Source organism: Dermacentor andersoni, chromosome 2, assembly GCF_023375885.2.
Source record: "Dermacentor andersoni chromosome 2, qqDerAnde1_hic_scaffold, whole genome shotgun sequence".
In the NCBI taxonomy this organism is placed as follows: Eukaryota; Metazoa; Arthropoda; class Arachnida; order Ixodida; family Ixodidae; genus Dermacentor; species Dermacentor andersoni.
The window spans coordinates 83,210,347-83,233,833 of record NC_092815.1 but is presented as its reverse complement, the minus strand read 5'-3'; the positions used below and the strand labels follow the sequence as shown (position 1 = coordinate 83,233,833).

Here is a 23,487-nt window from a genome sequence, read left to right as displayed (position 1 = left end):
ATCAGTGTGACGTCACGTATATAATTGCTCCCATTTTCTTCAAATTTGGGTCATTGTGACTCAACAAACGTCATTGAAACTTGCCAAGTTCAGCCTCTGGCTCCTGTAGAACACAATGTAGTCCATCTTTGGTGATAAAGAGTTAACTAGGCCCTATCTGATGGCGTGAAAATCCATGACGTCACATTGCGCTTTGGAGCGGGATGCCTTTTTTAAAACTCTATTCAGTAAGTGCTTGAACAAGTATCTCTATTCTGGGAATAAAATTAACTTCCCGTATCCTATAGCTATGTATCGCTCTAAACCGAATACACTAAGCAGCCTTTGGAGCTACCGTTACCGACTAACCTTGATTGCAATGAGTAGCGATACTGTGACATGAGGATCTGAGCTCAAAGTCGCCTTCGCGACCATTTGAGCAGAGCTCGGAATAATGACGGAAAGTTACTCCCCGTGTAAAAGTGTCATAAAAAAAGTCTGCTCTTTCTTTGTTGACTTTGCGTTGACTTCAATACGCATTCTGTTGAGTTACAGTAGAAAACAGCAGCATGCATGATTTTTGCAAGGGTCGCGTGGCGCAATAGTGTTACTGCATCTGAACCCCCACTGCCCGATTTCCAACACACAGTACACAGGTCAGCGACGGGCAGTGTTTGCAGCTTTATTCGAATAAATCAACATACAAAGGTGAGCCAGCTATGTGTACAGGCTGCTTTGACCGGAAAACGATCTCCCTGGAACTTAAGAAATTATGGCTGCAAAAGGGCCATTGAACCTTCCTAACAATGTTCATCCGGGAGGGAACAGCGCATCGCCACTGCAACGGAACGACCACACAGTTTCGATCGTCTGCAGAAAAAGGAAGGTGCAGACGGACCCGTGTGGCGTCCAATCTGCTCCGGGGGAATATTTTTTCAAGCCGCATCTGGTCACGACAGCAACCCCGAGGTCGTGTGGCTGTCAGGGAGTGCTGATGTTGAACAGCTCGTAGATTTTCCTGTACAGGTTGCAGCCGTCCTCATGGAATCCCCATTCGATGGTGCTGTTGCCCGCGCGCAGCATGACATGCGTCGGCTGCTCCTTGGTGAACACGGGCCAATCGATGTCGCCCTCGGGCAGCTGAGGCTTCCTGCGTCACACAATTCGAAAGGATAAGGAAAAAAAAAAAAGAGCGGAGATTGTGGGATAGAACGGGGAAATAACTGGGAGGCCCTCGTTTACGCAACTGTCTACCGCGGTTTCATGAACCCCGCAATGCTCAAACACGGTTACACATCAAAGAAAATTAGAACGAAATGTTCCTCTTTATTTCTGGCCACGGAGAGTACCTTTGTACAAAAAGAAAATAATAAATGTAACTTTAATCATAGCCTAATTAGTACAGCAACTAATTATTTCGTAACTGGCTTGCTGAACCACCCACAACTGCCAACTCTAATCTCCAGCGTATCAAAACGCGATATACCATATATAGGCCACGTGTTAGGTTTCCCGCGCTGAAATAAGCATACAGATATACATCAAAACAGCGCAGCGCACATGATACCCTGGGCATTACAGGGCTCAAGAAACACGACACGACATTTATGGATTGTCATTTTTCGGGAGGTAACTTGAAGAGCCCAACAGTGTGTGTATATATATATACATATATATATATACAATGTATCATCACGTCACGACGCATCCATGGCTCCTGAATACCGAAAGCGAAAGTGATTCGTAGAAACAACTTTTCCGGCAAATTATTTAGGGCTAATCACTTTCGGTATCGGTATCCAGGAGCCATGGATCCGTCGTGACGTGATGATACATATTGCCTCGTTCCGTTTCTGCTATCGCTGCAGCTGGCATGCGGGAGCGCAGCCAGGAGAAACCAGCGCAGCCCTCGTTATTTTTTAACGAGCACTTTCGTGATACGAAGCTCCAAAACCCCACGAGCTCCGCTAATTTCAATCCCCCGTGGAAAAAAAGCAACGACAACAACAACAACAACTCGGAGGGAGCACCATTCGACAAAGTTAGAGACTGGAGAAAGTTGGCCCAACAAGAAACGCCCGTGGTCGTGCCACGGTAAATTTTAATGTCTTCCACCGCCGCGCTCAGCGCTGTCGAAAAGACGACGGGTGCAGCAACGACGCGAAGCATTCCGCACTCGCACGCTGCAAGATGATTGAGCCATTTGAACAAATGATTGAACACACGACTGAGCATGCGATCGAACAGGTGGCTGAACAGATGATTAACAGATGACTGAGCAGTTGGAAGCGGCAAGATGAAATAACAAATCGACGTGTTGACCAGGAGTGGCGCTTTTACGCATGGTATATAAAATTAAGCAGAGACTTCTAGAGTATTGGAGGGAAAAGGAAAGCAGGGAAGAGATAGATACGGTCGGATCCGTTACAGGCATAAGTAGCGGTGCAAGGTAGATAGAGAAGTTTTGAGGACGAGAGAAAGGATTAAGAATATATATATATATATATATATATATATAATTCTAGAACGAAAAGCCTGTACGTCATACCTGAATGACTCAAGCAGGCTAGGTGACTACTTGTCATTGCCTCGTTTCAAAGGGCGTGCTAAGAAATCATCATCAGGAGAAAAATGTTTAAAAGAAAGTTTGGGAAAGCCCCCGAATAAGTACAGTCTTGGTCAAAAAACTTGAACCCGCTGTGAACGGCCGGGGAGCGGCTGCGCTCCGCTATCGCGGCGCTGCCGCCGCCGGCGCGCGCGGCTGCTCGCTTGCGCCGAGGATAAAGAGAACGAGGGCAGCATGTCTCTTACTCTCAAGCATCCTTTGATAACAGCGCTCGTGAAAAACTAGTGCATCGTTCGTTCTGCAGCTGCGAGGTCGTCTTGTGGTACGGCGCTCCGTGTGAGTAAATGCTAGTAAATGCTGAGGTGCCTAAGGTGCCTCGATGTCAGCGCCGTCTCCCGCCGCGCATCGAGGCACCCTAGTAAATGCGCTCGCCTGGGCAAAATTGACCGGCTTCCATGCAGCGCATTATACTATAAAAATGGTCCTAATCATCGAAATTACCCATTACAATTTTATTTTACACATTCAAAGGCGAGAGCCTTCGTATTATGCTTTTAGATAAACATTTCTAATGTGTTTCGGATTGCGATGAAAACAAAAGATAAAATATAAAATGACATCCCTCAGTGCTGTCTAGCGTTGTTCCAGGTTTTATTGTAATATGCGGGCCATTCAATAATCGTTCATTTAGAAAAGACCAGAAGCAGTAATTTCGACTACAAAGGCTCTCTACGGAAAGGGCCTGTAACCACCGTTACAATATTTCAAATACGTTGACCGCACTTCCCCACTAAGGAACGACCACAGAAGTGCGTTTGGCGTTGAAGTTCTTTAATTAAACCTACAATGAAATTATGAAAACTTCTCGGGACTAGAAGACGTTTGCCCTGCCTGAGTAGCCGATTGAGTTAGACCCAGTCCCTCGGCATTTTGGAAAATGCGCACTACCTCGCCTTTTTTTATATCTTCGTGCACAATGCCTCATTGTCATTAGGGTCCATTTTATGCACACATGAGTCCACTGTAAGTTCATCCAGTTTGCATTGGTCACTACGCGTTTGAATATTAGGATTATATATTATAGGCTATAGGATTCTCGCATAGTAAAAGCGTCACACCGGCGGTGCTGTCGCTGTCACGGGTTCACTGGAAGAAGTATCGTTCGTCTCTACGAGAAAGGGATTCACAGGCAGTTAAAAAAAATGGGTTGCACGTAGCGTCCTTTCAACCAGAGACCTTGGCTAGTTTACAGTCAAGCACATGGGCAGGCTGTAATTGTTCGGGGCAACCACAGACCAAGCCACACTCGATGCCTTGAAGGCATGCTCCTCCTGTGATTTCGTCGAGGGATGCAAGTGACACCCTGAAGCGTACGCTTTCTTGATTAATTTGCCACTTGTGACTTTCGTGATTAAAAATACGAGATGCTATTGTGGTGCATTAATATATCATTCAGCTGCGGAAGTCAGATCTTAGCTACGATCCTCGCAAAGTGCCCGTGTTCGAGCATGCGCAGGACTATTCATAGCGTTGTTCCTTTAATTTGGTCCAGAACAACATTAACTGATGATTACGATACTCGGAATTGCGAAATTTGAGCGTATCGCGTTTGACAGCGGCCGCCAGAGACCCCCGCCCGCTCATCCAGCACACGCTGCAAACGGCATGCTAGCCGGTACCGTCGCGTTCGCGCCGCGCTTGCCACACTAGTTTTTCACGAGCGCTGTTATCCAACGACGCTTATAAGAGTAAGAGACATGCTTCCCTCACCCTCTTTATCCTCGGCGCAAGCGAGCAGCGGCGCGCGCAGGCGGTGGCAGCGCCGCGATAGCGGAGCGCAGCTGCTCCCCGACCGTTCACAGCGGGTTCAAGTTTTTTGACCAAGACTGTACGTGTCTATTGAAACCAACAGGCTCCACTAAGCACGCTGAACCGAGTCCACCGAGCGCAGGGATACTTGTGTCGCACCTTCTTTTCGAGAAAGAAGAAGTCAACGGGATGGCTTCGCGCCTTGAGGAAGGGTTGTTACTGTTGTTGTTGCTTCAAAACATGGCTCGTACCCACTAGGGAAAGGAGGTTGCGAGACATAGTGTTCCGTTGTTGTTCCTTTTGTTCCTCCATATTTGGCTGTGTGTCACGACGGCACGATACTGTCCATTAGTCTATTTGCAGCTTCTAAAGGGATTCCACAGAAAAATTGAAGACGTTATCTTGGAGTGTTAAATATAAATTCAAAATTATTTCTGTTGACGCTCTCTCTCTCTAATTTTGAAGGAAACTCAAAGCAGAATTTGATAACTCCTATTTACGGTCTTTTCAGAGTCTATAAAGTAACTCACTATAATGATTTTAACCCGCCGCGGTTGCTCAGTGGCTATGGTGTTGGGCTGCTGAGCACGAGGTCGCGGGATCGAATCCCGGCCACGGCGGCCACATTTCGATGGGGGCGAAATGCGAAAACACCCGTGTACTTAGATTTAGGTGCACGTTAAAGAACCCCAGGTGGTCGAAATTTCCGGAGTCCTCCACTACGGCGTGCCTCATAATCAGAAAGTGGTTTTGGCACGTAAAACCCCATAATTTTTTTATAATGACTTTATGTAATTTGGAATTTCAGGCTCCCACAGTTGCCTGGTGGCCAAATAACTTCTGAAGATCAGTAGGAAATTTTGACAGACAGTAAAAGTAAGCACTACGTATAGTTCTTAAGAAAGAAGTTCAATATATTTTCAAAAGTACCACAACAATTTCTTTTTGTAAGGCGCGCATTCTGGGTTGTCTTTTTGGAGAAAGGAATTGTTGCAGAAATCACCCAAGGATGACTGTCAAAGTACGCGAATAGCTCCCCCATGCGGACAACAGGAATCAAATGCACATGCTAGTAATGCTTCCGATGTATACTGCTGACGTCGGTGAAGGTGTCTGATGGGCAGCACATGTTTTCATCGACGTGTTTTCATCATCGACATGTTTTAGCAGACGGCATGCGTGACAGCGGGATGAGGACGGTGTGACGGCGATGGAGACGATGACGGCGCCAGGACAGCCGCATGGCGGTCACGCAATGGCGACAGCGCGACGACGACGGCATGACAGCGGCTCTGTGTGATGACGTCACGATAACGGCCCTGCCGCCGCGTCTGGCATGTCGACGCCAACTTTGGCAGCAACGCATTGAAATATACACGTGTTTCCCAAACGTCACACTTTCCATGTGTCATTCCTTTAGTGCGATAAGCGTATGATAAGCGGCTTCTATACTAGTCGGATAAGATGTGCCACCACTACTTAAGTAATGAAGCAATTATAGGCAAAAAGAAGAAGACATGACTAGAAGATATATATATATATATATATATATATATATATATATATATTGTGTGTGTCAAGCAATATTTCGCATTTTAAACAAAAACCGAGTCCCTTTAGCCAGGAAAGCGCATGCACCTACACGTCTGGTTTTCTATGCAGCTATACATAGGAACATCGTAAGGCTGATCACGGGGATGCTAATCATACGAGTAGGAATCAACTTGCGATACTTCAGCAGCGGCTCCTTGCACGTATACGTGCCGCGCCATGCCGCAGTGGTGCGCCTTTGCGTTGCGCGATTCTTGAGGGAAGCGCTGAAAGGGGAACAAGGCGCAGGAAACAGTACTGCTAGCTCACTCAGAACCATGTGTATATGACTTTAGAGCAGCATAGACGATATATATACCTGCGGGGCGTATCCGCCCTGTGAGCCAATCAGAGACGACAAGATGGCAAATTTGACAATATGGCAGAATATTACAGCGTGAGGAATAGCGGGCAACTGCGCACGACAGCTGTGCACATTGCCGCTTCTGCGCAGCACACGCTACATGCTTTTCTTTTTCTTTTCTGCTTTTTCTTCTTTCTCTCTTTTTTCTTTTCTCTTTCTTTCTGGCCAGCGCACAGCATGACACGCCCACACCTCTTCTTCGCCGTTTCTCATTTCGACCTGTTTTCTGGTTCGTGCAACGACGTACCTAGCTCACTGCTTCAAAAGAAAAAAAAAGAAGAAGGCGGTACCAGGCGGTACGCTTGTCGAATGCTGACGCCGAGTTGGTAACGATTGACGCCCGTCTGCTCGTTCCGGCTCCACGATGACCCTTGAGGCTGACAAGTCAACAAGGGACGCGCTGCACTCCTGCACTCACAGCACTGGGCGAGGATGGTCGTAGTGGGTCTTCCTTGCAAGCTATCGCTGGGAGGGCACGCCGTATGCTGCTGCTCCTCCTCCTCTTCCTCATCGCAATATTAAACTGGCCACCACGCTAAGCCCACTCTGAGTAATTTAGCGAATGAATAAGTGGCCGCCAAAGCCATGCGCGCCTCGCGTAATTACCTAGTCCGGTCCGGTTATCGGTAAGTCCGAGAGGATTCGCGGGAAATTTCCGGGTCGGGCGATCGAGGTGCAGGGAATCCGAATGTTGTTCGGGGGAGCCGACTCTCTTCCGCGTTTCGGTGCGCGTGTCACTGTTTCGTTCGAATGGGCGTGGGACTCCTTGAATGCGTCGAGTTTGCCAGTCGCGGCTTGTGCACAGATGCGCCGGTGTATACCTGAGGCGTACACGAAATGCGTTGGTCGGACTTCCCTCCAACTTCGAAGATCCGAGGGTCTTCCTCCCTGTACGGTGGCTCAAATATTTCATGACGTTCGCCTCGACGCGCAGCGCTGTAGAGCGAGGGCTGCGCAAAGTCGGCGACGTTCAATTTTTGAAGATGCGAAGAAAGCGCCGCGGGTCCACGAGAGGCACGAATGTCAAGTGACGAATTCGTAACCAGCTCTTATGTTTTAAGGGCAATGAGAACCGTCACTGGTGAGTCGAGTTTCGGACGGCTATACTGGCCTGTGTTTTGCATCGGGCGTGTGAATAGCTGTGCGTTAAACTACACATGGGAGGGACGAGAGCTGTTGCCCTCGTATCCGTAGTAAAGCACCGCGTCGTAGCGCAATTCAAGCTGGCACGAGCCACTCAGATTTGTCCATGTATTATCTATACGCCCAACCTATAATACGCATGAACAGAAATTTGATCAAAAGATTAAGGTCTTAAGTACATAGATCGTGATACACAGCCTCTAGACTTACAAACTTTATGAACTTACAAACGTAACTCTCTACAATAATCTGCGGATTATAAACATTATAGAATTTTCGTATACACTGCCATAGGACCATATATATCCGTGTATTACATTATAAACTATATAGCGTGGTGAAATAAGTTTTTATAGGGATAAGTGTTCGCGATTGGGTGACATCTCGGCTTTAGATTGCTTGCCAGTGTGGCTGCCGCCATAGAAATGGATCGACAGTCGATATGTGCAGCCAGTCAACGGACTGCCTACGCGCATCTTATAGACATACTGTTTACGACATTTCGTCTAAAAGTTTACGGGAGTAGGTCCATCAAAATACAGGTATAGTCTACGTATTTGGATGCATAGTCTACGCGAGTGCCTACGCAACAAATTATGATCTATATTCGCAGCCAATAAAAATGGTGTATAGACTTTTCCGAACAAATGTCCATCGAATTTCAATGGACTGGGCAGAGTGCACGTGAGCTGACCAGTGATAAACACCGTTACGAACCGGGCAGTTTTGTATGTATATCCCGCTTGTGATTCGCTTACGCCCGCCTTCACCAAAGCTGGGCGGGTTTAGTGACAAAGAACGGGTTTGAGAAGTCTGCGAGAATACAGATCAAGAGAGAGAGTAAGAGAGAGAGAGAGAGAGAGTGAGAGAGAGAGAGATTGCGGATAGGAAGAGGGGCTATTTTTTGGAACACTTTAGGGAGCACGGTTCAGGGCCTTGGGAAAGGGGAAGGGGTCATAAAAAGGAAAGAATACAGAGAAGATCGTCGCGGTCACAACACCCATAGCTGACGGCGGCCGGCAGGAGGCGCATTTACATATTAGGCACTTTTATTAGACACCAGCCCCATGCCTTCCGAAAACCTAAGGAGGTGCTTGAAGGCCGAGCTGTGATATCGGCCGGGGAACAGATGTAGCGGCGCCGAGACCTGGCCCAGGCGTCGAGACAATGTGGAGAGAGAAGCCAGAAGCAAAGTAGGTGCTCACTCGTGTAGCCGCGCCGCATGCTGATCATGCCGGAAATTGGAGTCAGGTCCTTGCTGTATAGGAAGCTTTCGACACCGCGGCTTTCCTCCCCCTCCCCTCCCTCTCTCTATCTTACATTTCTATTACTTCTTTCCCGTCCCCAATAGTAGGGTAGCCAACCAGGTGCATTTCTGGTTAACATCCCTGCCTTCTCTCTTCATTTCCTCCTCCTCCTCTTCCTCCTCCTACAGCATTCTAATTTATACCTCTCTCTCTCGCAGCTGCATCAAACATGTCCCCCATAATCTGCCCACATACAACAAGAAATTAACTCGCTATGAAACTATCTCCATCGCATTACTTGGTTATTCAACTTATTCATACGCTCAGACGCTTTTAGCACATGCGTCACTTCTTGATCGGTTCATCGACTAAGTTAATGCGGTTCGTAGATTTTTTGGGCTTTTACGTCCCAAGGAAACACTTCGCAACGTAAGAGAGACGCCCTACTGGAGGGGCCTAGCTATTACTATCTCGAGACTTTCATTTCCCTTTTTTTTTTTACTCTGCCTCAGTATCTTAGTATACCAGTGTGTTTGCGTTGCCCATCCAACGGAACACGTCGCCATGGCGGAGAGTTGAATCATGCTCAGCAACCTAGCGCCGTATAGTCACTGAGTCATCACGGTCACGCTTTCCCCGCTACAATGTCACCGTTTACTCGCTGTAGCAAGATATATTAATTTCTTTGTACTGGTTTGTGAAACCCCTTTTCTGAAGTTTCCTGTGTGTCATATATGTGCCTCCAAGATGTGTAATCCTCCAAAATATTACTTGCGATATCAAGTTATACTCGGTGTTTCCAGTGGGTCGTATCATATCTGAAACTGAAACACCTCGAGTGTCATATGTCTAATCAAGCAAAAAAAAAAAAGAAAGAAACAGGAAAGAACCGGCGATTACGATACTGCCTAATGAGAATTTTGAGCGCAGCTGTGTAGGTATTTTGATTTAGCGATATATTGCGACAAGGTATTTCGATTCTGAACGACAGGGTCCTCTCGGCGGCGGCGCTGAGCTTCTGCTCGAGCAGCTCGTTTAGTATCCGCGGCAGACAAAACACTTCCACCGGTTGCGTCGCTCGTTGTTCGAAAGAAAGCGTAAACACGGAAACGCGTGGCTCGCGCGGAGGTGCGTAGTATCGGCGCCTTGCTCGCGCAAGCTGGAGTCCACTCGGAGCTACCATCGTGCGCGGACGTGAGGTTTGGAGCTCCTGCGTCTGCAGCAGACGCTACAGCGTCTCACGCGCTCTTCCTCGCCCTATTCCGAGCACGACAACGGACGCTTCCTGCGACCTTCCACGGCGACGTCAAGATCACCGATGCGGCAGGGACGCTCGCGGCGTCTCTGAGCCGTAGCGCTCGAGCTTAGCCTCAGCGTGGTCAGGATCGGCGTCCAGGGACTGCCGACCTTGTCCAACACCGCGAAAGCCCGTTGACCACGATCATGGATGTGGAAGCTACCAACGGCGACGATCCAGCAACAGAAGGATATCCAGAAGACCCGGCGGATGGATCATGGCTCACTGCTCGCGGCCGGCGGAGACGCCGCGCCGACGCTGTCTGACCCAGCAGCCCGCCGCCAAGAGACGCAGCATTCGAACCAAAGTGTACCACGACGACCACAGAGGCCCCCACCTCTGCCCATTGACGATCTTAAAGTCATCCTGCGCCCGAGAAACGGTCTCACATTCGGTGAGTGGCCTCGCCACACTCTGACTCGCGCCGTCGGCATCGAGGCGCGCCTCAAGGAACAAGAGGTCGACGAACTTCACCTACGTGTTCAACGTGCCCAAAACATCGCCCTCATCAGCACGCCAAGTGAAAGAATAGCGATCAGCCTTAACAAGATGACATCGCTTGCACTTGGCCCGCATCGCTACCCCATCTCAACATACATCGCCTCCCCCGATAATTCCTGCAAAGGAGTCATCACGGGTCCCGACACAGGGACTACATCAACTGAACATCAACTGAGCCACAGGAGATGAAAGCCCCCAAAATTATGCCAGTTGGCTCAGTGATTTACGCAATGATCTAAACAAAACGACTAGCCGCATAACCACGACGACAGAGACCCCCGAGGTTGACCCGCATCTCCTACATCTGTGGGACGCGCGCCGAGGTCTCACGAAGCGATGGAAGCGGCAAAAGTTCAATCGAAAATTGCGCTACAGAATATCCCAAATTACGAGAGCAGCCCAGGAATACGTAGACCAGCTAACCAGTGCTAACTGACAAACGTTTTGTGGTAAGCTAAGTGGTACACTGGGCACCGCGAGAACTTGGGCAATCCTTCGGTCGCTAATAAATCCGACAAACACGAAATCCCATAAAAGCCGGCGGCTTCAAATTTTCCTCCGCCAGTACGGAGGAGACGGAGACCAGCTCCTGAAGGACCTTGAACAAAGGTATTTCTCCCTTGGCTCTAAGCCAAGCTATCCGGTCTATAGAAAGTGACCTGCTAGGCACTGACATAATTGTCCAAGGAATCAAAGCCGCACTCGCAGACATTCATAGGAACACCGCACCCGGAGAGGACGGGATACGTTATACTCTACTGCGAAATCTCCCGGATGAGGACCTGGAAACGCTCTGTGCTATGTACAATCAGCACTGGCACGCCGGCACTCGTCCTCTAGAATGGCGACGTGCCGAGATCACTTTCTTGCTCAAGCCCGGAAAACCCCTGTCGATACAAAATTTACCGCCGATTTCCCTCACATCGTGCATCGGGAAGCTGCTTGAGTATGCAATCCTAAAACGGCTTCAACCTTTCTTGGAGATGCAAAATTTCTTCTCCCACACACAGTTTGGATTTCGCCCCCATTTGTCCGCTCACGATGTTCTTCTTCGGATAAAAGAGGAAGCGCTCGGAATTCCTGTATATGCCTCCACGGAACGACTACTTGCTCTCGGGGTACACAATACCATCGAGGAACACATCGAAGCACACAGAATGGCACAACTCGAGCGATTGAGACTGACCGCTACAGGCAGGCATTTGCTCTCACGGCTGGGCTACCCACAGCATTCACCCTCTACGCGAGAGCATGTCCCAGTCCCATCAAACATCCGAACCTTACTCACCATAGCGCCCATACCGCGCAATATGCATCCAGAGCATCATAATGGTCGCCGGGATGTACGTGTTAGATACCTTCGGAAACTCCTCAACGCCCAGCCGGAGGGCACCGTCTATTATACCGACGCTGCCCACTGTGCTCTTGCGACCAGAAACAAAGAAAGACAAGTGTCGGTGGTGGCGGACGATCAGGGTAATATCGTCACCTCGTGTAGCGTCCAAACCGAGGCTACGCTCACAGGGGAGACGTTGGCCATAGCACTCGCCTTCAACCACATCGTCGGTCACACGAAAAGATCAACAAAACACGACCACATCATCATTACAGACTCACAAGACGCATGTCGAGCCTACCTCAGGGGTCATATACCTCAGGAAGGCAATCGCGCTCTCACCAGCACACGTAAGCTCCCCTCCATTCCAGATCCCTCAATACCACGCATCAGGCTGATTTGGACAGCTGCTCATGCCTCACTGTCGGGCAATGATCGCGCTCATGCGGCTGCCCAAGAGCTAACCTGCCGGGCACCTGGCAGTGAGGCGAGCAACCCATATCAAGCCTCCCAGAATTTGCCGAACACGTACCGGGACACTCTAGACCTTTACAGACTAGGGCGCTTGCAATATCACCCTCCTCCCAAATCCTTCTCCCGGAATGAAGCCGTATCCCTGAGACGGCTTCAAACCAACTCATATCCGAACCTCCTCCTTCTCAACAAGCTCTCCCCAATCTTATATCCCACCACCTGCCCAGGGTGCGGTGCACCACCGACGACGTTCCACGTCACGATTGAGTGCCAAAAACCACCTAAGGATATCCCTGTTCTACAATCCCCCCAACCAACATATGCGCAGTGGGAGGCGATCCTGCGTTGCTCCGAGCCTCAGGTCTGGCTGGCCCTGATACGACGAGCACGAGCGGTAGCGACAGCCATTGGGGCCCTGGACTGAGGGCCCCAACCACATAAATCCTTTCACTTTATAATAACGTTTCTTCTCTCTCTCGCGCGCGCAAGCTCATCGATGTGCACATAAAGCGTCGTTTGATGAGCAAAAGCCCGCACGTCAACGGCCCCGTACGCAAGAAAGACCAGAAATTTCTATAGCAAGTCAAGCTCTCATTTGCAGATTTACGCGAAGGGCTTTTAGTATTCTTTTTTAACGAAGCGTAGAATTATTTGTAAATATTGGAAGAAGTAGTTTCGATCGTCATCTCACTATACAATTGCACTTCAAGTCCAGTTAACATAGGCCAGCTGAAAAACGCGACCCAGCTCGCAACGCTATCGAAGAATCTTAAAGAAAAAAAAGGCGACTGAAGAGTGCCTACTTGTCGAACGAATTCTCTCCTTGTCGAACGCACGCACGCACGCACGCACGCACGCACGCACGCACGCACGCACGCACGCACGCACGCACGCACGCACGCACGCACGCATTCTTGCTGTCGCTCACTTGCTCAACGGCATGTACAAACGCGAATGCGTTTACGCACGTACGCGCGCATAAGGACATGGACGTCAACGCTTTGTCTCTCGCACTAACGAGAAAACTTTGGCCCTGTTCCACGGGTTCCTGTTCGGCATCGCCAGCGTCGCCAGCAGCGTCAATAACATCAAACAGCGAGAACACGGGGATGAGGTGCTTCTGCGGCAGTCTGGGCTATACATCAGTGTCACCGGCCGCATTAAAGGCGGGGCCACCGCTTGATTCCCAAATAACGAGGATGAATAACGCATGCATTCGGCTCGTGCGGATCTCCGGAGCGCGGGGCACGACGATATGCTAAAACTGCCGCTGTCGGTCGTTAAAAACTCCGCTTTGGCGAACGAGCGAGTCCCGGATATTTCATGTTGATGGCGGTGGCCGGGCGATCAATCACACGCAGCCAGCACGACGGGGCACTGTGACTCGCCGTGGCAAAGTTTTGCATGCATTACTCTCTGTTCTTTTCGTTTCGGTATAGCCCGTCCGCACTTTTGCCGCACCGCGTTTAAATCCTTAGCCGCAGTCCGAACAACGGCCTAAGCCACATGGAACGAACCCTTCAACGCTGTACTGTGGAACCTTACGTTACGAGCATGTCCAAGCTGAATAAGGGGAAAGGGTGGCACTATCTGCCAGTGAAAACATTTGGATACACTGAGGCAGTTCGTTAAAGAGAAAGAGCACTTGACGTACAAAGCGTGACAAAGAGTAAGAGCTGCTGCCAAAGCAGATGACCTTGCGGCAGGGCTTTACGCGTGCTCTGTGTTTAACAGTAAAACTTCATTTGAACAAAATTTGAAGGTTAAGAGAATTCAAGAAATGCCATCAGAATAACTCATTCAAATGACCGCTCGAGGCATATTTTGGGATGTGGGTAATGAGTATGGCGATAAGGCTAAGTATATGACTATTATTGATTACCGGGATTGTGGCGGAGCAAAAGACGAGGGACGACAGAAGCGAGATAGGTTCTTCCGTCTACATGGCTTCTGTCGTCGCTCGTCTTTCGCTGCGCCACAATTTTGGTAATTAATCAGCAACTTGTTCTATTGCGATAGCAATCATATGGACAGTCCAGGCGCATTTTTGCCGTCGGCGTCGCCGTGATGTTTCCTATAAAATCCAAGGGCAATAACACCTTAGCCGTGCGTCATATGCTGTATGTGCGAGTGAAAGCGTGCTAGGGTAAGCCAACGATCGTGGCTTAAGCTCACGCGCGCAAGGGAGGAAAGCGGGGAGGAAGTGCGCCATCAAGGGAGTTAGGGTTGCTTTGTACTACAGAAGCAAGTGCGTACATGGCGTGGTCGTGCGCGGTCGCGCGGGCTTTATCTTGAAAGCGATCTGCTTTGGGAGCAGAGTCTAGGTGCGCCGACGGCTCATACCTTTGTGCTTGCAGTGTTCTCGCAGCTCAGCTTGCGTTGAAGCGATAGACAGCACGAAGGTCACTTCGCTTGCTGCTGCTGCCGCGTTCCTCACGCCAGCGTTTTGACAGCAAGTGTCCGCGGTCATGAGTGTGATGTATTCATGCTTGTAGGTGCGAGCTGACACCATGCTTGTTAATTTAGCTAGTAAGCGAGTGGTTACATGTTTATTCGGCCGATAAAACTACTATCCCTACTTATTATGGCTGTGTACTAATTTGCTATGGCAAGCAATGCTTCGCCTCTCGGGCGAAACTGCGACTTTTTATTTAACGCACTACGAAAGCTTCACGCGCGAAGCTTTATAGTCAGTTCTCCTTCACGCTATCCTGCAGCTTGACCCTGTCCTCGACGGACATCACCGCCTTGGGCCTGTGTCTCTGCCGCAATTTGAGGACCATGGCATCGCATATTGCAGCTACAAAAGGCCACAAAAGTGCTACTGTGATTTCTGAAGGCTACCGGACTTAGTGACTGTCTGTGACACAGAGCAGAAAACAGTTATTAGGTCGGCGATATCGACAGCGGACTTTCTCTTCTCCCCTGAATTTTCCCTCCCTATTTCGCTTCTCCCGATGCAGGGTAGCCAACCGGGCTCAGTCCTTGTTAACCTCCCTGCCTTTCATTGATACTTTTCGCTGTAATACTGAGCGACTCGCGATCCGCATGTCGTATTTAAAAAAAAAGAAGACCGAATATACACCAAAGCTGTGCGAATCCTGCAAGAAATGTCGAAACGCGTGCAAGTCCCCGAGACCTATGGACACCTGGTCACGAGTCACTGGGGCGAAACGAAGCGGCACACACCGCAGCCCGAAATCATGCAAACCGGGCGTTATGGCCACAGGGACTCCGAAGGGCAATGAGGTGCAAGACTATTGCCAAGAAATATACGGATATCCTGCAGCGATATAAATCGGAAAGGAGGGTACACCCTTTAACGCACCCCAAACTAACCAGAGAACAGAGAGTCGATCTGCAGTGTCTTCATCTTCGGCATTGTAATGAATAAAATGCCCCCAACCCGATTCCTACAAACCGTAGTCGGTCCTACGAGGCACCGAGCACCCGTCGTGGCATGGGGATGGGGTGTTCTAACTTTGCAGAATTGAGCAATCAAGAAAATGAAGACGGGAAAAGAAGAACCGAAGAGAGAAGCACATAAGAGGACGGCCAGGAATCGCGGGAGGCCATGGTCGCGGCTCAGGATTTGGAGGACCAGTGCAAGCTGGTGAACCAGGCCAGGGAAGCAGCAAGCGCCAATAGCTGGCTACCTGCACTGAGGAGGCCATCCACCTCAGGTGAAGAAAGAAGCAGTATTTCTTACTTGTTCAGATTATTAAACGTTTATTCTCTCCCTCTAAGGGAAAGACCTTATACATAAGTGTACTATCGGTGCAGAGGTATGCATATATGTATATATATATATATATATATATATATATATATATATATATATATATATATATATACTATTTGACGCAGGATCGCTCGAAGAACACGTGCGCAGTACGTTCGAAGAGTGCCAACGCCAGTCTTGCGCCGACGTTCAAAAGCAGTGGAAAGCTGTCATCCTCCTCCTTGGTGGACTTTATTCTCTATTTACATTTATAAGAAAAACTACGTTCCGGCCATCTTCAAGAAACACTTCTGCTGTGTCAACGCCTACGCACGCAATGTATTCACGAAAGGAACAAAAGAAAATAAGGAAACGAAGAGAACGGAACAGTAGCATATATCACGGGAATGAACACGGGTATGATGGCTATATCACTGCCTTGACAAGGAAGTTATTTATTACTCGTAATGGCTTGAAGACAAGTCGGGCATATTTCCGGGCAGTGCGGGGAAAAAAAATCCTTAATCAAGATGAGAGAGAGCCGTTAAGGTTTTACGTATTTCATCATTTCAAGATATTCTTGCTGACTCTCAGAGGAAACGATAACGGACCAGTGAACTAGCACCTTCATCAGAAAAAAATGAGGCGTGGCGTCAACTTTGGCAGAACGAACAGCTTCATTTTGCAAACTTCCGGCAGGTAAATCGGCCGTCTCATTCCGCTGCTCGTGACATATAATGTTGGCCGCCAGATTTCGCTTCTCGTGGAAAGCTGTACTTTCGCTCGACGCAGGTAGCAAGACGATAAACAAAACGAAAAAAAAAAAAACAAAGAAAGAGAAGAAGTAGCGGCAGAAGAAGTCCGAGCAGGGTGGATTTGGCTCGCGAAGGGGAATACATCAGCTACCATATTTCACACAGTGTTGACATTGGCAAGAAGGGGAGTATACATATTTATATATATTAACGGTGCATATAATATACCTGCGCGGGGCTTTGGGAGAAGGCGACGAATCACTGCAGCTATATATATTTTCTCGTTTACTGGTCCAAGGCACTTTCACGCGAGAGCGGTTCTCGGAATATTCCTACTTGCTTTCTATGACAGACGTCCCACACGTACCTCCTTTTCTTTCTCTTTTTTTGAGCAGGCAACGCGAAGCATAGTTGAGCGTGCAATCCAGGTAGGTCGAAACACGTTCGCGCAAGCACATAGTTCTACGCATACTAAGCATGCACGCCGGGACACCCGAAATAGAGAGCGCAGCGTGCGCACCTGTCTACATATTCGCCACGCTACATGTGGCTCAAGTGAAATGCTCGCCTTGCGAAGCTATTACCAGGGTCCTTCGATGCTTTTTTTTTCTCTGCAGCCAACGCAGATAGACTCTGCTGTCGTGCCCACAGTCGGTCTTTCGCGCCTTCTGCAACAGTGAGCCTCAAAGGGCAGTTACTTTGAGCCGACGCTTCATATCGGCTGCTGAAGAATTAGAAACCACCGTAGAGAGTAGTCGGCGACGCTAGGACAAATGAAGAAGCAAGATACAGCGGGTGGACTTCCCTATAGTGTCATAACAGGCTGATCGAGGCTAAATCACCGTCCCGTCGATTCCTCCATCTTGCCCATCCGATTCGCTGCTCGCAAAGAGCTGGGGGAGGGGGGAATTTATACCACACCGGGTTTGCTGTGTGCGTACTGAATGGGACAGGGCTTATAGATACTAGAGAGTTTTAGAATAGAAGCCCCAATAGTTTGGCGCCCCAAAGAGCTTTGCAGGTGTTAGCTTTGGGGCACGCAGGAGTGAAGAGATTTAGAATAGGGCTTTGCGATTGCGGATAGCGTCATGCGCTAGCAGCACCACTACGGCGTCAAAGAAAAGCTATTAGATATATTTAAATAAAATATAGCATTTTATGATAAGAAAAGTAAATTTGACTTTCGTGTATTCGCGTTTAATTACAATTTGGAAGTTATTCTGTAAGCAGCAAACAATTAATTGCGCTTAATTTTGAGTAACCAACTTCACGTGCCTTCACCAGCCAAGCTAAGCCGTGTTAGGCCTACGAGTAATAAAATCCACAATCGAATTCGGAAACAGCGGCGTCTAATGAATCAATCTTCATCACACACTAGTTGAGAGAAATCGATAACCGCAGTCACTTCTCCTATAGCTTGCGAACTTCACGCGTTGCCACGAATCGAACCCAGTTTCGTGCTAGGTTAGAGCAAGATACAGAACCAAAACAGAGCCACCATTTTGGCCCGAAAGGCGTGGCCGCTACGGCAAAGGAATAAAAAATCAGCAAGAAAGAGGAGTACCTACTGCGTCACTTCCTCCACACTTTTCTCCTAGCGCGCGGAGGGGGTAGGGCCTCTCCTCAGTTTCCTTCCTCCATGCATCATTCCCATGTAGGTTAAGGCAACGCTCATGAGAGCCTCCGTAGACACTAGCGCCACATTTCCCTCTAAGGTATTTATTTAGAAACTCTATGGGGCCCCCTTTTTAAAGCTATCTACTGTGGCAGGTGTTCACACGCTTGTTTCAAGTAGTGCCGTCTGCTACACGGGGCGGTGTGGGAAGCGGAGGAAGAGACAGAGGCGCATGCGTGCCTCGCAGCATGCGCACGAACAGGCGAATTGATTGGTTCAGTAAATGTTCTATTCGATGGGATAGGATTCTGGTCCAGTACGAGGTACGGGAAGGGGAAGAAAACGTGTCGGGAATGGAAGGCGCGATGCGAAGAGCAGGATATATGACCAGTATAATAGCCCATATTCCCTGGTTCGTCGGCATTTCGGCTAAGATCAAAGCAGGAGAAAATAAGCTGAAGACGGAATTATGCACTGTCGTTCTTGTTCCGAAGGTCTAGTCCGTCGCCTACGACGAAGCCTGCTTGCTTTGTTGAAGAGGCCCTTGCCTTTACAATAGGGTCTCTTCTTAGGTAGGAACACAACACATGCCTTGAAATCACACACGTTTATCACATATGGTGAACTGTGCCGTAAGAGCGAAATCCTGCCCTCTACTGCCGCATCAGTCCTCCGCATTTCGCCGACCATTGAGCGTAATATTGCTGCAAGGATCGTCAATAAACCTCCCGAAACCGTAATGCTCGCGTCGTGTCACTACTTTGAAAACACGTCGCAGGGGCAGCACACTTTGAAATTATGGAAGTAGGCTGAAGTTGCTGTGTGCAATACTTCAGCAATACATGGGCATCTTGCACATTTTTCTGCTCGTGCTTCGCTAAATTCCTTGCACTTCGCTATTTTAGCCGCCTGTACGAGCCAGCTGCAGAGCTAGAAAGCTAACACCGTTTCAAGTTCGAGATGGACAGTCAGTCACGTCGACGAGCAAAATAAGTGGCGGACGCCATCGCGATTTGCGACACTTCCTTTATCACTTTATCACTTTAGCCAGCCAGCCAGCCAACCAGCCAGCGATATTATATAGATTAGATAGATAGATAGATAGATAGATAGATAGATAGATAGATAGATAGATAGATAGATAGATAGATAACAGACAGACAGACAGACAGACAGACAGACAGACAGACAGACAGACAGACAGACAGACAGACAGACAGACAGACAGACAGACAGACAGACAGACAGACAGACAGACAGACAGACAGACAGACAGACAGACAGACAGACAGACAGACAGAGCCACCTTTACTTAGGGCGCACTGTACAAGTGATGAGGGGGTTGGATCTCAATAAATGTTCGCAAAGCTCTACTACGCTGTGATATAGTAATCAGTGTTGAATTAGTACAAATGAGCTCAGATAAGGTTTTTATTGAAAAGATTGCTATGTTTCAGACACAGCTAAGCGTCCTGACGTAGTTTCTTAGGTAACAGTTTGCATCAGAAGCTTAGAACGTGGACGAGAGTTGTTTTAATTATTTATCTACTTCTTCATCACTCGTAAAATAAACATTACTTGTGTTAAACGCCAATGATTTCAGGAAAACATAAGTAACTATACTTTTTTCTTTCACAAGTACGCTGACACTGAAGTTTTCAATGGTTATTATTTTCAAAATGTACTTGTTACAATGAAAATCATCGTTAGAAGCGACGTAAATGATCACCTATGCAATTAAGACTTCAACGTATGGAGAAACTCTCCAAGCTATGAGAGGTTGTGCAATTACCGTGTGTCTTCAACTAAACGTGTTCATCCACCTTTGCAAGAAAGAAAATCGGGAATTAACAATAAATAAAGATATTGTGACGCCCGTAATGAAGTGAAGAAAACTGAACGCAAAATCAGATGCACACCCGTGGGCAAAAGTGTACGGACCAGGGATTGCGCGATAAAAATAAATTTCTCATCTGTCTGTGAACGCAACTAGAAATTAAAGACTGCGGTTCAAACTTGGCATTACAAATTTTCTAGTGCACTCGTCAGTTTCCGATTATGCGGGTTAATTACGAAGAAATTCTGTTTTTTCGGCGACCCTGTGGTCCGTATACTTTTGCTCACGGGTGTACGTTAGGCTGATAACAAGCACATCTGCAAGAAAGGTATCTGTATAGCGCAAGAGAACAAAGAAAGAAAGGAAAACGAAGACAAGCGCTAACTAGTTAGCGCTTGTCTTCGTCTTCGTTTATTTTTGTGTCTGTTTTTATGCGCTATACAGATACCTTTGAATGATGACCGACCGACAAGGCCATATCGCCACCCTCGTCGATTTCACATCTGCAAGAACTTTGTGCAAGGCACTCAAGGCAAGAAAAGAAGGCGCGATGTACGTGCAATAACAACATTGGGAATAAATTCAACGAACAACGCCTGGATGCCTGCAATCATTTAGCAGTTGTGTTGAAAGTATAACATAAAGTATAATTCGCCTGGCCGGTGACGCGTGGCGCAATACCGCACAGAAGCTCATAGCACAGCTACTTAGGTCAAGCTTTCTCAGCTTTTCTTGTATGTAGTATGGTTTAACTAGGGCCAGTGCAACTTAACAATTCTATTTTAATGCTATTTCTTTGCTCGCGCTTCGTCAATTGTCCCCCTACGTTATCACCGGTATCGGCCAGTCGTGAATGGTGAATGATAACAAAAGAATGCAATCTAACTAAATGAATCTGTAGATTGAAACGGTCTAGGTTTCATTATCAGGACTTCGTCTCACTGATTAACCGTTGCCAGCCAGTGCGCGCATCTCAATTTTGTCACCACTTATAAGAGGTATGAAGATGAGAATTCCAGTTAAGCCTCACATTAAGTTTAGTTACAGGAAGCACGTGCACTCTTCACGAAATATTACAATCGTCTTTCTGTAAAAATAAGAAAAATGAGAAAAGAAAACAGTTGAGCGGTGAAACTTTAGTGGCATCCGATTACATCGGCTTCAGACGAAGACGTCAAAGTTATCGCACCTGCTGCACGTTTAGTGCATACGAATGACTGCACAGGACCTCGTCAATATAGCTATCCACACATCTCGCAAGCACTACTCTCGCCTTGCAGAGGTCCGGTGCGTGTCTCACAGAGTGTACATCCATGTCATGAATACGAAATCACTGTTTTGATGATCCGTCCGATCGCACGGAATTATTGTCATTTGGCCATATCCGCTGAGCTACACATTCTGTTCTCGTCCCGAACGTAAACGCTATTCTCCATATCACCGAGATACTTACCCAGTGTTGACGTACGCGCCGATGACTCGCATGCAGAGCAGGCTGAAAGCTCGGTCCTCGTCCGTGTGCCGGCCAGGGAATACGAACGGCAAGCCGAAGAAGTACTGCACGTCCTCGAAGTGCATAGAGCCCATGTATGGTGGGAAGCGGCCTTTCTTGGACCGGTGGTCCAGCATGTAGAAGTAGGCAGGGCGATTGGTCTTTGCGAACAGCTCCGCGTGGAACTTGGTCGGGCACAAGATGAGATAGTCGCCCACCATGTCCATTAGAGATCGGAAGACGCCTCGCCAGTCTTCGTCGCTGGTAACGTTCTTCTGATAGAACTCCCTGATCATCGTCTGGACGGGCTCGGGCAGGACTCCCAAGTAGTGCTTAAGGGCGAAGTCGAAAGCCTGCTTCCTGGTCAGCTCGGGCATCGTGGGACCGAAGAGGACGTGGTCCTTGAAGTACAGGAACAGGCTGCCTTCCTCTGTGACTCCCCCCGCGAGCAGGCTGTCCAGAGGAATGAACATGCTCTTCGACAGGCTCGTCAGGTCCGGCAACGGCAGATACTCGTCACCGAAGGCGGGACGGAAGGTGACGAGGTCGTCGGGAAACTGCGTCTGCTCGGCGTCGATTATGGCATCGACCGGCACCGAGCGCAGGCACCGGAGTACTTGGCCCGGGTGCGTCTTGGAAGAGGGCTTCTTGGAGTCCAGGCAACCCACGTGCCCGGCAATCCGGTCGGCGAACTCGTGACCCACTTTATTCATAGGTGGCAAAAGCCAGAAGTTGCTTCCGCTGGCCAGGATGGCCCTGTGGATGAGACCGGCGTTCTGCTGCGACAGGAGGAGGGAGCCGACGGCTATGCTACCGGCGCTCTCTCCCCACACCGTCACCCGTTTCGCGTCTCCGCGGAAGCGTGCGATGTTGTCCCTTATCCAGCGGAGGGCCAAGTTGTGGTCCCAGAGCGCGTAGTTGCCGGTCGACGTGCCCGGACCGGTGTAGAGATAGCCGAACGAGCCGAGCCTATAGTTGATCGTGACCACCACGATGTTGCCGGCCGCCGCCAGCTTCCTTCCGTCGAAGTCGGGATCGGAGGCCGTGCCAGCGCGGTAGCCACCGCCGTGAATCCACGCGATGACTCCGAGGGTGTCCTGGCCGTCACCCAGTGGATACCAGACGTTGAGGAAGAGACAGTCCTCACTGACTTTGTCGCGGGGCACGAGCCACGACACCGGAGGCAAGGAACCGTTGGCCTGGGCACAGGGGCTTCCAAATTCGAGGGCATCCGCAGTGTCCGGGTGCCACGCTCGAGCTGGCACGGACTTCCGAAAGCGAAGCGCTCCGACCGGAGGCTCCGCGTACCGTATGCCGAGGAACTGCGCCACGGAGGCGCCGTCCACGTCCAGGAGTCTGCCGCGCACATGGCCGTTGGTCGTCTTCACCGTGACGTATTTGGTTGTAGCGTCCTGGGCTGCATTCTGGTTCGTCGCGCACAACAGGATCGCGGCGAGCGGCAGGAGGCCGGGATGTCTGTTGCCGCACATCGCGGCTGTTTTGCCGAAACGCCTCTTCCAGGCTTTAAATCGGATTTCACTGGAGAGAACAGGGCAAAGGGAAACGAGTGTTATTAATGACGTGGTTCTAGCGAGAGCGACGAGGGAGCAAACGATGCGGAGAGTGTATACGGTGCGGCCTTGAAAAAGACAGATGAATAGGCACTAAGAACCTCCTCCTTGCAGCCAGCGTCCTACTCTCGCGCGGTGCGCTGAATGCCGTCTCGAATGAGTGAAGGAGAAACCACTGCGAGACATCCAG

The 23,487-nt window shown here is 49.1% G+C and overlaps 1 protein-coding gene across 1 annotated transcript; it reads right to left on the bottom strand.

Moving 5' to 3' along the window:
- Positions 1 to 641: 641 nt before the first annotated feature.
- LOC126541762 (acetylcholinesterase-1-like) lies at positions 642 to 23,260 on the bottom strand. The gene is made up of 2 exons (XM_055076891.1): positions 21,688 to 23,260; positions 642 to 1,129 (listed from the first exon to the last, which is right to left on the bottom strand). Exons 1-2 carry the CDS (start codon positions 23,214 to 23,216, stop codon positions 961 to 963), a joined length of 1,698 nt encoding a protein of 565 aa, XP_054932866.1. The 5' UTR covers positions 23,217 to 23,260; the 3' UTR covers positions 642 to 960.
- Positions 23,261 to 23,487: the final 227 nt, after the last annotated feature.